The sequence below is a fragment of the Piliocolobus tephrosceles genome, chromosome 1 (genome assembly GCF_002776525.5).
Source record: "Piliocolobus tephrosceles isolate RC106 chromosome 1, ASM277652v3, whole genome shotgun sequence".
Lineage (NCBI taxonomy): Eukaryota > Metazoa > Chordata > Mammalia > Primates > Cercopithecidae > Piliocolobus > Piliocolobus tephrosceles.
In genome coordinates, this window is record NC_045434.1 from 137,992,877 (window position 1) to 138,009,332 (window position 16,456).

Here is a 16,456-nt window from a genome sequence, read left to right on the forward strand (position 1 = left end):
AGGAGTTCAAAATCAAATATAAGAGATAGATACATAAGGATTAATAGTAATATATTTTAAATACTATAAATAAACTACAATAAAAGTTAAGTATAAGATGATATAAGAACATAAGGAAGAGTATAGACTCTAATAAGGATGAAAGATAGATGAATAGGATGCATTGGTGGTTTTGTTACAGAGATGATACCTGAGAGGACGCCTAAAGTATGGGCAAATCTCACCACTGGTAGACATGAAGAAAGAGAATTCCAGACAGAAGCAGCATCTTGAACAAGCACTGTTGTAAAAGGAATCCATTATCTGACTATTCATTGCCATGTTGACTGTCATGTTAAAAGCGTTAATTCTAATTAAATGCCCAGCAAAAACGGAAGATGTACAGTAGCTATACACATTTCCCTGTAGTAAAGTAAGTTAACTTATCCTGTATTATGCTAGTTAAAATCTTTAGGCTCTTTTAACAAATGTTGCATTATATTATTTTCCGCTTTAAAAAACTGCATTGGCTGCCCACTAATTTTGCATAGTACAACATTCTGGATGTCTAATAGAAAACTTTTAAAGATTAAATCCAGAAACTAATTTTCTAGACTATATCTTACTAAACCTTTTAAGTAAGTTCTAAATGTTCATATTTTCACATATTTGTGTATGTTATTTTCTTAAAATAACCTTCTTCTCTAGGTCTCAAAATTCTATTACTTCTTTAATATTTTTGAAGGCCCCCATTTTCTCTTTAGTAACTTTTTTCTTACACTTAGCTTCCATAGTAAGCTTAGACATTTTAAAGCAACTATTTCATTATGCCTTGAATATTATATTATGTTTGCTTTTCCTACTCTTCTTTATGAGGGTAAGAACTAGATCTTATTTTTCCTAGAACCTTGCTTACTTACTATGATATAGTAAATACTCAAAAGAGTTTTACCAAATGAGTAGAAATTGACTATTATCAAGAAGCTTATGGAATAGTTTCAAGTGGAAAAAGCTGATACTTTCCACAAGGTGGAAAGTCTTTTACCTGAAGAAGTTAAAATGATACAGATTCAATGGGCTAACAAATAGGTAAACTGAGAGACTGTATAAAATTTGCAAAGGTAAAACTGACTAAAGTGGTCTACTGTAATCACTTTATAATTTTGCTTGAGGACATCCATAATCAAAATTGCTCATGTGTTTAATATCATATTTAAATCTAAGATTTACTCATATGGATTTGTATTTACAAGAGAAATAGCCTGTCAGTTCACATAGGAAAAGAGAAAGAAAAAGTATTTGATGGTATTGACCTATTTGCTTCTTATAATACTACAGTTAGATCTTCATTAAGTCAGCATTGTATAACTCTACACATTTATGATCAAAGGAAGATTAAAAAGCTAACCATAATAAATTTGTTAGAAAGACAACTTAATGCATGTCAATGCTTTCATTCATTCTGAGTTGCAACAAAAAGCGGAATTCCTCCATGCTTTTCTTTGAACTTCATGTATTTATATGTGCATGCAATTAGCTCTTATATATTTATTTAATCAAACAGGAATTTCTGTTACTTAGTTTAATAGCAAAAGATGAAACACCTGGAGACCACTATGTGACTTTTGTTCTGTGTTTCTTCCTATATATAATGTCAATGGACAAGAAAGAAACTTGGATTAAAGCTTGTTGCATTTCATGTCTCCTAAATTGGTAACTGATCTTTATATAATGGTTTATGAATTTTTTTGTAAATTGATGTAGTTTCTATGCTTAGTTGATTTCATTATAAAAACACTTTAGGAACAAACATATTCAGTGTTTATCATCAGGAGATATTACATTCCCTTGTCAAACAAGTCATGCAAGTAAACTGCTTTAAGTAGCTTTGAAGAATGTGGTTCATATATAACTTTGCACAGTCAGAACTCCTTCTATAACTCATTCATCAAATAAATAAAAATTGTGTTTTCACCACCAAAATAAACCTTGGAATTCTGAAATGATCGGATTCCTCTATTTCAGCTCTATCAGTGTTTTCTCCTCTACAACAACACATTTCATAACAGGAAATTATAGCTTTATGCTACCATACTCATCCTTACATATAAAATTATTATCTCTATTATGGTATTTGGGGATATAAAAAGGAAAGTCAAGTAGAGGAATACTTAATTAATGAACATTCAGTTACTCTTTAAACTGAATCATCCATATTATTTGCAGCACTACGTGGTTTCTTACGTCATGCATATTATTTGCAGCACTACGTGGTTTGTTCCTAATTTTATTTGTGTACAATGATCCTATTTGTTTTGACTTCACACAAAAAAACAAAAAAACAGAAGTTTATCCAATAGAAATCATGGCTCATGATACTATTTTTCATTACTAGATTTTAAAATATGTTTTAGAAAGCATCACAGGCCCCATACATTTAAAAAGTGGTGAAAGTCTAGTTCAAACATAACTTTTAATTATTAAAAACCTCTAACATTCATTTATTTGAGACACTTTTACTAAACACCCAGTATATGAGGAGCAGGTATTAATGAAACAGAAATTAATTAAATTGTCTTCATTCCTCATTTAACTTTAAATTAAAAGATATTTGAAACGCATAAAAATAATTTCCAAAAGGATTTAGGAGACTGCAATTTAAAAGAATAGGGAAAGGACAACAATTAACAAGCTTCTGTTACATAGTAAAGTTTAATAATATACCACTATTTCAATATTCAACAGTTCATTAACTTGAAGATATATATTCATATTCCTCATCTATCAACTTGCTATACAGTAAAGACTATAAATAACCCAAAACCTTTTAAGTGGAAAAAAGGCAGAAATATATGTTTTCCTCAATTTCCCAAAAATAGTTTGAAGAATGTAAAAAAAGTTCTGATTCAGTAAAAAATTAATTCAAATAAGCTTCTATAACACTGTCAAGGTGCTGTATAAACCTAGGAGTAAATTCTGTAAGCCATTCTTGATTTTGCTGTTGTTGTTAAACTGAGTTTTCTTCCTTAACTGCTACCAAATACATAAACAGAAAGAGTCAAACCCTAGTGCTATTTGATGATCAAACAAACACACAAAAGAGGGCAAAAGTTTCAAGGGTAATTCTATTGTTCCTCTAATTGGAGTCACAGAAATACCTTGAGGAGGGTCCAAGGTGAGATGTAGAATGGCGGCACTAGTATTGTTTACATGTGCAATTTATCTTTTAGAGTGTATGGCACCAAAAATGGTTCCACAGCACCATTTTAGCAAAGTTGTAAGTCCAAACATTTTAACATGCCTAGAAAGAATGTGATTCATGCATAACCAAGTTTTCCCTGCATTTGAGTCATATGTATAAATAGCATAAAATATAATTATAAAGTTTTTGATATCCATAAATGTTATAAGTGTAAGAATTTAGATAGAATAATTATAGTTTTATTTTAGAAATTCCTGTTTGTAAAACTGAAATAACTTTCACACATACATTTAAAAATAAAAACATAGCAAACACAATAGAAATGTAATTATAAATTCAAGAGTCTTGTTGCCCCTTTCAAAGTTTAAAGCTTATAAATACAAGACATTTTAAGAAGTAAACAGATGGTTGTTTCTAAAACTTACTTCATTTTAATGTAAGAACAACAAAAAAAAGTACATTAGAAATGATGTAAGAATTTTATAGAAAACTTTGTCACTGATATTGAACTTAAATAGTCAAAAATAAAACCACATAATGATGAAAGCTGAATGATTCAGCTCAACTTATAATCAAGTTTTTATGGAACTCTTTCAACTTCATCTTGCAAAATGTCCTTGTGAAAATCAGAAAACGACAAACAAAAGAGGGTTCTTTACATTTGATTGTAAAACTCCAATTACCATTTTAGTTGCTAGTTATGATGTATCATTTAAAAAACAAAACTTACTTGATCTGTCCCATAAGGCAGTATGTTCAGAGAAATGAAGGCTGTCATTTTCCAGAGCTGTTTTCTGATCATGTGCAGTACCTTTAGAGTGTCTATGAAATAACCGGCTAGCAAAACCTTCCAATTTCTGAAGAGCTGTAGTTGTACCTGTATACTGGTTACAAGGTGGTTCTCTATAAGCTGCCATTCATGTGCACTTTACTTAATGTAACTGCAAATGTTTCCAGAAGGAGCTCACAACTTCTTACACAGAAGCTAAGAGCTATGCATGTGTCAAACTTCCTGTTTGCAGGGTATTCAAACCACTACTGCTGTTCTGTTTCCTGTTAATATAAAACAGCACATTACTGAGCTTTTCTTAGCAACACTTTTCAGCTAGAGATGAGGATTTTAAAAACTTGCAATACCTCCTTAAAAGGCTTTATGTTTGGTGTTTTAATATTAATATATAGGCTAATGAGAACATTAAATATAAAGCTTTATAAATACAGTAGGCTGAACATTTTTTAAATAAAAGAAAACCAGTTAAACATGTATGACAAGTCTACGCAAACAATTGAAGGCCAAGCCGTCCTCCAAATACAACATGCTAAAGACAGGTTGTATTTTTTCTAGGAAATCAACTAATATACAGATTTTATGAATCCTTATAAGCAGCTAACTTTTCATTAAAAAAACTAGTATGATATGGGTATGACAAAACTCTTGCAAAACAAATTTATCACACATATAAATAAAACAATCTAAAATAGCACTTTAAAAAAAAGGAATGTTTCTAATTCATTGATTTAGGCCTAATACATACAGGAACTACAGACACTTAGTATGTCAGTACTGGTTATCAAACTTATAGTCTGATGACATATGTCTATTACCAGGGGTGTATTTTAAAACATTCTAAAATTTGAAAAGAAAGAACAAAATACAAGATTTAAATTATATAAAATCCACCATAGCAAGAAATTTCAATTGAGATAAAAAAGTTCCTTCTAGTTGGCTGAGACATGTTAATTTTAAAATCTTACCACTGAAGACCACTACTTACCTAAACCCCTGATGTAGTGATCTCACTTAGAAACATCTATTTTTTTTTTAATGGAGTTTCACTCTGTTCCCCAGATTGGAGTGCAGTGGTGCGACCTCTGCTCCTGGGTTCAAGCAATTCTCACCCCTCAGCCACCCGAGTAGCTGGGATTATAGGCGCGCGCCACCATGCCCAGCTAATTTTTGTGTTTTCAGTAGAGATGGGGTTTCTCCATGTTGGCCAGGCCAGGAGTTGTCTGGCCTGTGATACGCCTGCTTTGGCCTCCCAAAGTGCTGTGATTACAAGCATGAGTCACCTGGCCTGGCCAAAACATCTCCTTTGATTAAAATTAAATAAAATTTGCCTTGTCGATTTTCAGGAAAGAAAGTAACCTGTGGCATTTAACAAAAAATTTGAGTACTTGTTTTTTGACCCTAAAGGATAAGAAATTTCTGTGGTTCTCTTTGGGAGCAGAGGGGAGGGGAGGGAAGGGAAGGAAAGAAAAGAAATAAAAAGATCTATCAAAACAATCTATCTAAAACAATTTTAGTTCAGATTTACTGCCAACTGTTTGACAAACATAAAAAATAGAAACAATAGTGACAAGTAAAATAAATAGGCACAATAATGTAATCAAATTAGGACTACATACAAGGCCAATAAGAAAACACTGACTAATGAATTTTGCTATGTTAACAGCTCCTTTGCGTTGTGCAATGGAATTTATATCAACCTAAACAAATATGTAACAGTATCTATAAGATAAACTTCAATTTGTAGATTTATGTATAAATATTATGTGTGAATAACAGTTAACAAAACACTGACCAATGATTTTTGCCATGTAATAGCTAATTTGTGTATACTTAGTTTAGTGTAATAAAATTTATATCAATCTAAACAAATATGCAACAGCATCTCTATGACAAACTTCTTAAATTTGTAGCTTTATGTATAAATATTATGTGTGCATAACAATAATTTGTTTCTTAACATCTGGTAGTGCCTTACACAAAACAGACACTGATTAAATGTCTGTAGTCTTCAATAAATATCTACAGAGCATGGACTGATTCTGTAAGGGAAGAAGTGGATAAAATTACTGAATTCCCTTGATTTGCTCTGCTGAAGGAAATTCTTATCATCTTCAAGGCTCAGTTCAAATGTCACCTCTTCAGTGAAGTCTGCCACATACTTCCTAGGAAAATAAACTTTGCTGCTTTGTTTTCACTGATCTCATAATATTATGTTAAATGGTACTGTTTATGAATTTATATGATTCTAAATTCTGAGTTACTTGAATTCATAAATGCATGTATTACATACTGAATAAACATACGTCAAAAGAAAAAAGTATTCACTCATTTTTAACAATTTAAAGGTTTAAGTAGAATCACTGAATACTTGAAAATGTTTGAATTTTATTTATGATGGAACCATATTTATAGATAATCTAACAAGCACCAAGTTGCTCATATATAGAGACAACAGTAGTAGAACTGCTATCATCGAACTTCTCCTTTTTTCTCTACACTGTTACTAAATTTTATTCATTCTTTGAATTACATTTTTACTCAGTGCCAATGTGGACTTCTTAAAATAACTTGTTTCCCCTGCTTCCAATCACCCTCTTTAATCATTCACTTCTCTGACATATTAACCTCCCCCAAATATCACATTCATGGTATTCCATTGCCAAATACACAAACTAATCCTAACATTTCAGCTCAACCATATTCATTTTTAACACATATCTAGCCAGATTTGTTATTTATATTCAATGTTGCTCAAGTACAGAAATTGCAGATTCCTAACTAGAACACTAAGATTACTTTATTTAAAACAACGCATAAGTTTTAAAACAAAATTACTAAAGCAAAAAGAGTAAACTTCACTAGATGAGTATCTTGAAAACACTATATTTTAAATCTGCACTGTTTTAAAAATAAAATTGTTTCAATTTGTTATAAAGTCCTTCCAGAAAATAGAATATTTAATGTTTAAAGCAGTGTTTCTATATATGGTTATGTGACCAGGAAGCTACTGCTATGGAGTGCTTCAGATGTTTGATTTTTGACTAAAAAAAAAGAAGAAGAAGAACTCTACTGGCATCTACTGCTAGAAGGAAACAACTGCAGTTTTAACTAAAACTATGAATTCCTTCATAACTGAAATTAATTTTAAGAAGTATATTGCTTGTTATTCTTCCTGGTGGTGTTTCCACAAATTTAATTTGCACTAAATATCTCACCATGCACACAGAATTTACCAGAATAGCTTATCTTGCAGTTAAATAAGATTTTAAAACTAGAGAGTAATCAACTTCATGAGGTTGATTTTATTCCTCATCCATTCTGCATTAATTTTTAAAATTATAGAAAATTTCAGAGTTGAACCGGTTTCAACTGCCATAAAATGCCACAAAATACTGGTTTCTTCTATTTAATACTAGTGATGACACATTTACCAAGCACTTCACAACATATAAAGTGATTTGCTCTGTAAAACCATTATGAAATTATTGTAAGGCACATGAGATCCTTACAAATAAAGTAAGCAGCACAGGTATTATTATCCTTATTTTAAGATACAAAAAAAAAAAATTTATAAACATTAAGTGACTTGCCCAAAGTCACCTAGGTCTTCAGACTCCCAGATCAGGGTTCCTTGTACTGCAAGACACTGATTACCACAAGAAGTAAACACTTTTTTAAAATGCAGTTATTTTCCAAATAAGGTTGAAGAAGTGGGGCTGAAAGAATAGTGGTGGGTAAGATTGGTTCTTGGATATATTGCCCCAGGTCTGAACAATTGCTATGAGAAGCTTTTCATTAAGATGGTCACCTATAGTCATTCAATTTCATTGTCCATGTTTCTTACAATCATCTTGGAGCAAAGCAGAACTATGTACTTTAGAGTTTAAAGGTTAAATAAAAGAAAAACATGAAAACATATTTAATATGTAAATGATGTATTTGCTCCATGTAGAGGACAAATGACATGACTATAACTCCTGCTATTCAAATAAAGGTTTTAGGGTAATAGTGTTGCTTTTTCCAGAATGTTATATATAAGTGGATTATATTTCAGATTGGCTTCTTTCATTTAGTATAGTATGGCTATTGTGATTTATCTATGTTGTGTATCTTAATAGTTCACTCATTTATATGGCTGAATTCTACTGTATGGAATTACCACAATTTATATATCCATTTACTGTTGAATTGCATTTGCACCTTTGTCAAAAATCAATTGACCGTATTTGTGTGGGTCTATTGCTGGACCCTCTATTCTCTTTCACTGGTCCATATATGTGTCAATTCTTTCACCAATATTACACTGTCTTGATTACCATAGCTTTCTAGTAAGTCTGAAATCTGATAGTGAAAATCTTCTATTTTTTTTTTCTTTTTGACTTGAGACTGAGTCTCACTCTGTCGCCCAGGCTGGAGTGCAGTGGTGTGATCTCGGCTCACTGCAACCTCTGCCTCCTGGGTTCATGCCATTCTCCTGCCTCAGCCTCCTGAGTAGCTGGGACTACTACAGCACCTGCCACCACGCCCAACTAATTTTTTGTATTTTCAGTAGAGACAAGGTTTCACCGTGTTAGCCAGGATGGTCTCGATCTCCTGACCTCATGATCCGCCTGCCTCGGCCTCCCAAAGTGTTGGGATTACAGGCGTGAGTCACAGCGCCCGGCCCTTTTTCCTTTTTTTCTAAGTTGTTTTGGCTATTACTATTTCTTCACCTTTCCATATAAATTTTAAAATCAGTTTACCTATGTCCACAAATATAATCTTGCTGGGATTTTATGTGGATTCTGTTTATTGGAAGAAATGACGTCTTAACTATATTGAGTTTTTCGATCCATAATCATAGCATGTCTCTTCATTTACTTGGGTCTTCTGATTTCTTTCATCAGTGTTTTATAGTTTTCAACATACAGACCTTGCACATAATTTTGTTAGATTTATACCTAAGTATTTTAAAAATTGGAGCTATTGTAAACAGTTCTTTAAAAATGTTTTGAGGTAAACAAAGCACCTGGAAGCTCAAACTGGGTGGAGCCCACTGCAGCTCAAAGAGGCCTGCCTACCTCTGTAGACTCCACCTCTGGGAGCAGGGCATAGCCAAACAAAAGGCAGCTGAAACCTCTGCAGATTTAAATGTCCCTGTCTGACAGCTTTGAAGAGAGTAGTGGTTCTCCCAGCACGGAGTTTGAGATCTGAAAATGGACAGACTGCCTCCACAAGTGGGTCCCTGACCCCCGAGTAGCCTAACTGGGAGGCACCCCCTAGTAGGGGCAGACTGACACCTCACACGGCCTGGTACCCCTCTGAGACGAAGCTTCCAGAGGAACAATCAGGCAACACCATTTGCTGTTCAGCAATATTCACTGTTTTGTAGCCTACGCTGCTGATACCCAGGCAAACAGGGTCTGAAGTGGACCTCCAGCAAACCCCAACAGACCTGCAGCTGAGGGTCCTGACTGCTAGAAGGAAAACTAACAGAAAGGACATCCACACCAAAACCCCATCTGTACGTCACCATCATCAAAGACCAAAGGTAGATAAAAACCACAAAGATGGGGATAAAACAGAGCAGAAAAGCTGAAAATTCTAAAAATCAGAGTGCCTCTCCCCCTTCAAAGGAACGCAGCTCCTCGCCAGCAATGGAACAAAGCTGGACTGTGAATGACTTTGAATAGTTGAGAGAAGAAGGCTTCAGACGATCAAACTTCTCTGAGCTAAAGGAGGAAGTTCGAACCCATTGCAAAGAAGCTAAAAATCTTGAAAAAATATTACGTGAAGGCGTAACTAGAATAACCAATGTAGAGAAGTCCTTAAATGACCTGATGGAGCTGAAAATCATGGCACGAGAACTATGTGACAAATGCACGAGCTTCAGTAACCGATTCAATCAACTGGAAGAAAGGGTATCAGTGATTGAAGATCAAATGAATGAAATGAAGTGAGAAAAGAAGTTTCGAGAAAAAAGAGTAAAAAGAAATGAACAAAGCCTCCAAGAAATACGAGACTATGTGAAAAGACCAAATCTACGTCTGATTGGTGTACCTGAAAGTGACGAGGAGAATGGAACCAAGTTGGAAAACACTCTGCAGGATATTAACTTCCCCAACCTAGCAAGGCAGGCCAACATTCAAATTCAGGAAATACAGAGAATGCCACAAAGATACTCCTTGAGAAGAGCAACTCCAAGACACGTAATTGTCAGATTCACCAAAGTTGAAACGAAGGAAAAAATGTTAAGGGCAGCCAGAGAGAAAGATCAGGTTACCCACAAAGAGAAGCCCATCAGACTAATAGCAGATCTCTCAGCAGAAATTCTACAGGCCAGAAGAGAGCGGGGGCCAATATTCAACATTCTTAAAGAAAAGAATTTTCAATCCAGAATTTTGAATCCAGCCAAACTAAGCTTCATAAGTGAAGGAGAAATAAAATCCATTACAGGCAAGCAAATGCTGAGAGATTTTGTCACCACCAGGCCTGCCCTACAAGAGCTCCTGAAGGAAGCACTAAACCTGGAAAAGAACGACTGGTACCAGCCACTGCAAAAACATGCCAAATTGTAAAAACCATCGATACTAGGAAGAAATTGCATCAACTAATGAGCAAAATAACCAGCTAACATCATAATGACAGGATCAAATTCACATATAACAATATTAACCTTAAATGTAAACAGGCTAAATGCTCCAATTAAAAGACACAGACTGGCAAATTCGATAAAGAGTCAAGACCCACCAGTTTGCTGGATTCAGGAGACCCATCTCACATGCAGAGACACATATAGGCTCAAAATAAGGGGATGGAGGAAGATCTACCAAGCAAATGGAAAACAAAAAAAGGCAGGGGTTGCAATCCTAGTCTCTGATAAAACAGACTTTAAACCATCAAAGATCAAAAGAGACAAAGAAGGCCATTACATAATGGTAAAGGGATCAATTCAACAGGAAGAGCTAACTATCCTAAATATATATGGACCCAATACAGGAGCACCCAGATTCATAAAGCAAGTCCTTAGAGACTTACAAAGAGACTTAGACTCCCACATAATAATAATGGGTGACTTTAACACCCCACTGTCAACATCAGACAGATCAACGAGACAGAAAGTTAATGAGGATATCCAGGAATTGAACTCAGCTCTGCACCAAGCAGACCTAATAGACATCTACAGAACTCTCCACCCCAAGTCAACAGAATATACATTCTTCTAGCACCACATCGCACTTATTCCAAAATTGACCACACAGTTGGAAGCAAAGCACTCCTCAGCAAATGTAAAAGAACAGAAATTATAACAAACTGTCTCTCAGACCACAGTGCAATCAAACCAGAACTTAGGATTAAGAAACTCACTCAAAACCACTCAACTACATGGAAACAGAACAACCTGCTCCTGAATGACTACTGGGTACCTAATGAAATGAAGGCAGAAGTAAAGATGTTCTTTGAAACCAATGAGAACAGGCCGGGCGTGGTGGCTCACGCCTGTAATCCCAGCACTTTGGGAGGCCGAGGTGGGCAGATCACGAGGTCAGGAGATCGAGACCATCCTGGCTAACATGGTGAAACCCCGTCTCTACTAAAAATACAAAAAAATTAGCGGGTGTGGTGGCAGCGCCTGTAGTCCCAGCTACTCGGGAGGCTGAGGCAGGAGAATGGCGTAAACCCGGGAGGCGGAGCTTGCAGTGAGCCGAGACCGCGCCACTGCACTCCAGCCTGGGGGCAGAGCGAGACTCCATCTCAAAAAAAACAAAAAAAAAACCGAAACCAATGAGAACAAAGATACAACATACCAGAATCTCTGGGACACATTTAAAGCAGTGTGTAGAGGGAAATTTATAGCACTAAATGCCCACAAGAAAAAGCAGGAAAGATCTAAAATTGATACCCTAACATCACAATTAAAAGAACTAGAGAAGCAAGAGCAAACACATTCAAAAGCTAGCAGAACGCAAGAAATAACTAAGATCAGAGGAGAACTGAAGGAGATACAGACATAAAAAACCCTTCAAAAAAATCAGTGAATCCAGGAGCTGATTTTTTGAAAAGATCAACAAAATTGACAGACCACTAGCAAGACTAATAAAGAAGAAAAGAGAGAAGAATCAAATAGATGCAATAAAAAATGTTAAAGGGGATATCACCACCGACCCCACAGAAATACAAACTACCATCAGAGAATACTATAAAAACCTCTATGCAAATAAACTAGAAAACCTAGAAGAAATGGATAATTTCCTGGACACTTACACTCTCTCAAGACTAAACCAGGAAGAAGTTGAATCTCTGAATAGACCAATAACAGGCTCTGAAATTGAGGCAATAATTAAGAGCCTACTAACCAAAAAAAGGATTCACAGCCAAATTCTACCTGAGATACAAGGAGGAGCTGGTATCATTCCTTCTGAAACTATTCCAATCAATAGAAAAAGAGGGAATCCTCTCTAACTCATTTTATGAGGCCAACATCACCCTGATACCAAAGCCTGGCAGAGACACAACAAAAAAGGAGAATTTTAGACCAATATCCCTGATGAACATCGATGCAAAAATCCTCAATAAAATACTGGCAAACCAAATCCAGTAGCACATCAAAAAGCTTATCCACCATGAACAAGTGGGCTTCATCGCTGGGATGCAAGGCTGGTTCAACACACGCAGATCAATAAACGTAATCCGGCATATAAACAGAACCAAAGACAAAAATCACATGATTATCTCAATAGATCCAGAAAAGGCCTTTGACAAAATTCAACAGCCCTTCATACTAAAAACTCTCAATTAAATTCGGTATTGATGGGATGTATCTCAATATAATAAGAGCTATTTATGACAAACCCACAGTCAATATCATACTGAATGGGCAAAAACTGGAAGCATTCCCTTTGAAAACTGGCACAAGACAGGGACGCCCTCTCTCACCACTCCTATTCAACACAGTGTTGGAAGTTCTGGCCAGGGCAATCAAGCAGGAGAAATAAATAAAGGGTATTCAAATAGAAAAGAGTAAGTCAAATTGTCCCTGTTTGCAGATGACATGACTGTATATTTAGAAAACCCCATCGTCTCAGCCCAAAATCTCCTTAAGCTGATAAGCAACTTCAGCAAAGTCTTGGGATACAAAATCAGTGTGCAAAAATCACAAGCATTCTTATACACCAATAACAGACAGAGAGCCAAATCATGAGTGAATTCCCATTCACAATTGCTTCAAAGAGAATAAAATACCTAGGAATCCAACTTACAAGGGATGTGAAGGACTTCTTCAAGGAGAACTACAAACCAGTGCTAAACAAAATAAGAGGACACAAACAAATGGAAGAACATTCCATGCTCATGGATTGGAAGAATCAGTATCATGAAAATGGTCATACTGCCCAAGGTAATTTATAGATTCAATGCCATCCCCATTAAGCTACCAATGCCTTTCTTCACAGAATTGGAAAAAAACTACTTTAAAGTTCATATGGAACCAAAAAAGAGCCTGCATTGCGAAGACAATCCTAAGCCAAAAGAACAAAGCTGGAGGCATCACACTACCAGACTTCAAACTATACTACAAGGCTACAGTAACCAAAACAGCATAGTACTGGTACCAAAACAGAGATATAGACCAATGGAACAGAACAGAGCCCTCAGAAATAATACCACACATCTATAACCATCTGATCTTTGACAAATCTGACAAAAATGAGAAATGGGGAAAGGATTCCCTATTTAAATATGGTGATGGGAAAACTGGCTAGCCATATGTAGAAAGCTGAAACTGGATCCCTTCCTTACACCTTATACAAAAATTAACTCAAGATGGATTAAATACTTAAATGTTAGACATAAAATCATAAAATCCCTAGAAGAAAACCTAGACAATACCATTTAGGACATAGGCACGGGCAAGGACTTGATGTCTAAAACACCAAAAGCAATGGAAACAAAAGCCAAAATTGACAAATGGGATCTAATTAAACTAAAGAGCTTCTGCACAGCAAAAGAAACTACCATCAGAGTGAACAGGCAACCTACAGAATGGGAGAAAATTTTTGCCATCTACTCATCTGACAAAGGGCTAATATCCACAATCTACAAAGAACTCAAACAAATTTACAAGAAAAAAACAAACAACTCCATCAAAAAGTGGGCAAAGGATATGAACAGACACTTCTCAAAAGAAGACATTTATACAGCCGACAGACACATGAAAAAATGCTCATCATCACTGGCCATCAGAGAAATGCAAATCAAAACCACAATGAGATACCATCTCACACCAGTTAGAATGGCAATCATTAAAAAGTCAGGAAACAACAGGTGCTGGAGAGGATGTGGAGAAATAGGAACACTTTTACACTATTGGTGGTACTGTAAACTAGTTTGACCATTGTGGAAGACAGTGTGGTGATTCCTCAAGGATGTAGAACTAGAAATACCATTTGATGCAGCCATCCCATTACTGGGTATATACCCAAAGGATTATAAATCATGCTGCTATAAAGACACATGCACACGTATGTTTATTGCAGCACTATTCACAATAGCAAAGACTTGGAACCAACCCAAATGTCCATCAATGATAGACTGGATTAAGAAAATGTGGCACATATACACCATGGAATACTACGCAGCCATAAAAAAGGATGAGTTCATGTCCTTTGTAGGGACATGGATGAAGCTGGAAACCATCATTCTGAGCAAACTATCGCAAGGACAGAAAACAAAACACCTCATGTTCTCACTCATGGATTAGACAGAGAACTACATTCAAACAGGTCCTGGACAGCTGTATGCCTACTCAACCTGACTGTTCACCATTGATTGCATCAGCATCCCATACACATGGAACCACACCGTTTTCTATGATCAGGCATAGGGAAGAATGCCTTTCTTGGTTGAAACACTTCATGCATCCTCTGTGGAATCTGACTATAACCAGTTAGAAGAGACACTGGGTTTTAAAATTCATGCTTCAATATCCAAAGGAGATCACAGTAATCAGTGCCCCTATGGGTTTACCTTAGACTCAGTTGGACCTTTTGTGCTGATGAGGATGAATGTGCAGCAGGGAATCCCTGCTCCCATACCTGCCTCAACGCCATGGGGACCTACTACTGCTCCTGCCCTAAAGGCCCCACCATGGCTGTAGATGGAAGAACTTGTCAAGATACTGATGAGTTTGCTTTGGGTAGGCACACCTGCCATGTTGGTCAGGACTGTGACAATACAATTGGATCCTATCGCTGTGTGTCCCATTGTGGAACTGGCTTTCAAAGAACCTCTGATGGGCTGAGTTGTCAAGATACTAATGAATGTCAAGAATCCAGCCCCTGTCACCAGCTCTGTTTCAATGCCATAGGAAGTTTCCACTGTGGATGTGAACCTGGGTATCAGCTCAAAGGCAGAAAATGCATAGACATGAACAAGTGTAGACAGAATGTATGCAGACCAGATCAGCACTGTAAGAACACCCATGGTGGCTTTAAGTGCATTGATCTTTGTCCAAATGGAATGACCAAGGCAGAAAATGAAACCTGTCTTGATATTGATGAATGTAAAGATGGGACCCATCAGTGCAGATATAACCAGATATGTGAGAATACAAGAGGCAGCTATTGTTGTGTATGCCCAAGAGGTTATTGGTCTCAAGGAGTTGGAAGACCCTGCATGGATACTGATGAATGTGAAAATACAGATGCCTGCCAGCAGGAGTGTAAGAATACCTTTAGAAGTTATCAATGCATCTGCCCACCTGGCTATTAACTCACACTCAGTGGAAAGACATGCCAAGATAACGATGAGTGCCTGGAGCAGAATGTACACTGTGGGCCCAATCGCATGTGCTTCAACATGAGAGGAAGTTACCAGTGCATCAATACACCCTGTCCACCCAATTACCAACGTGATCCTGTTTCAGGGTTCTGCCTCAAGAACTGTCCACCCAATGATTTGGAATGTGCCTTGAGTCCATATGATTTGGAATACAAACTCATCTCCCTCCCATTTGGAATAGCCACCAATCAAGATTTAATCCAGCTGGTTGCATACACGCAGGATGGAGTGATGCATCCCAGGACAACTTTCCTCATGGTAGATGAGGAACAGACTGTCCCTTTTGCCTTGAGGGATGAAAAGGAGTGGTGTATACAACACGACCACTATGAGAAGCAGAGACCTACCGCATGAGGGTCTCAGCCTCATCCTCCAGTGCCAGTGGGACCACTGAGTATTCATAGTTTATACAGCTGTGTCTGCCTATCCATACTAAGGAACTCTCCAAAGCCTATTCCACATACTTAAACCACATTAATCATGGCAATCAAGCCCCCTTTCAGATTACCGTCTCTTAAACAGTTGCAATCTTGGCAACTTGAAAATGGTGCTACACTCTGTTTTGTGTGCCTTCCTTGGTACTTCTGAGGTGTTTTCATGATCCCACAATGGTCATATCTTGAAATATGGTCTAGAAAAGTCCCTTATTATTTTATTTATTACATTGG

General features: G+C 36.3%; 1 protein-coding gene and 1 pseudogene across 5 annotated transcripts in view; one reads left to right on the forward strand and one right to left on the reverse strand.

Annotated features, from left to right (window-relative positions):
* PRKACB (protein kinase cAMP-activated catalytic subunit beta) overlaps window positions 1-16,456 on the reverse strand; it is a 172,457-nt gene that overhangs the window by 85,630 nt on the left and 70,371 nt on the right. For 2 of the 5 annotated variants that reach the window (XM_023208685.2, XM_023208702.2), the window contains exon 1: window positions 3,912-4,206. The exons of the other annotated variants lie outside the window; for them this stretch is intronic. In XM_023208685.2, the coding sequence (XP_023064453.1) occupies window positions 3,912-4,098 (187 nt within the window). In that variant the 5' untranslated portion in view covers window positions 4,099-4,206. Of the gene's footprint in view, window positions 1-3,911; window positions 4,207-16,456 lie in introns of those variants that run through there. 5 annotated transcript variants of the gene reach the window in all.
* On the forward strand, window positions 4,594-16,224 carry LOC111541511 (annotated as a pseudogene).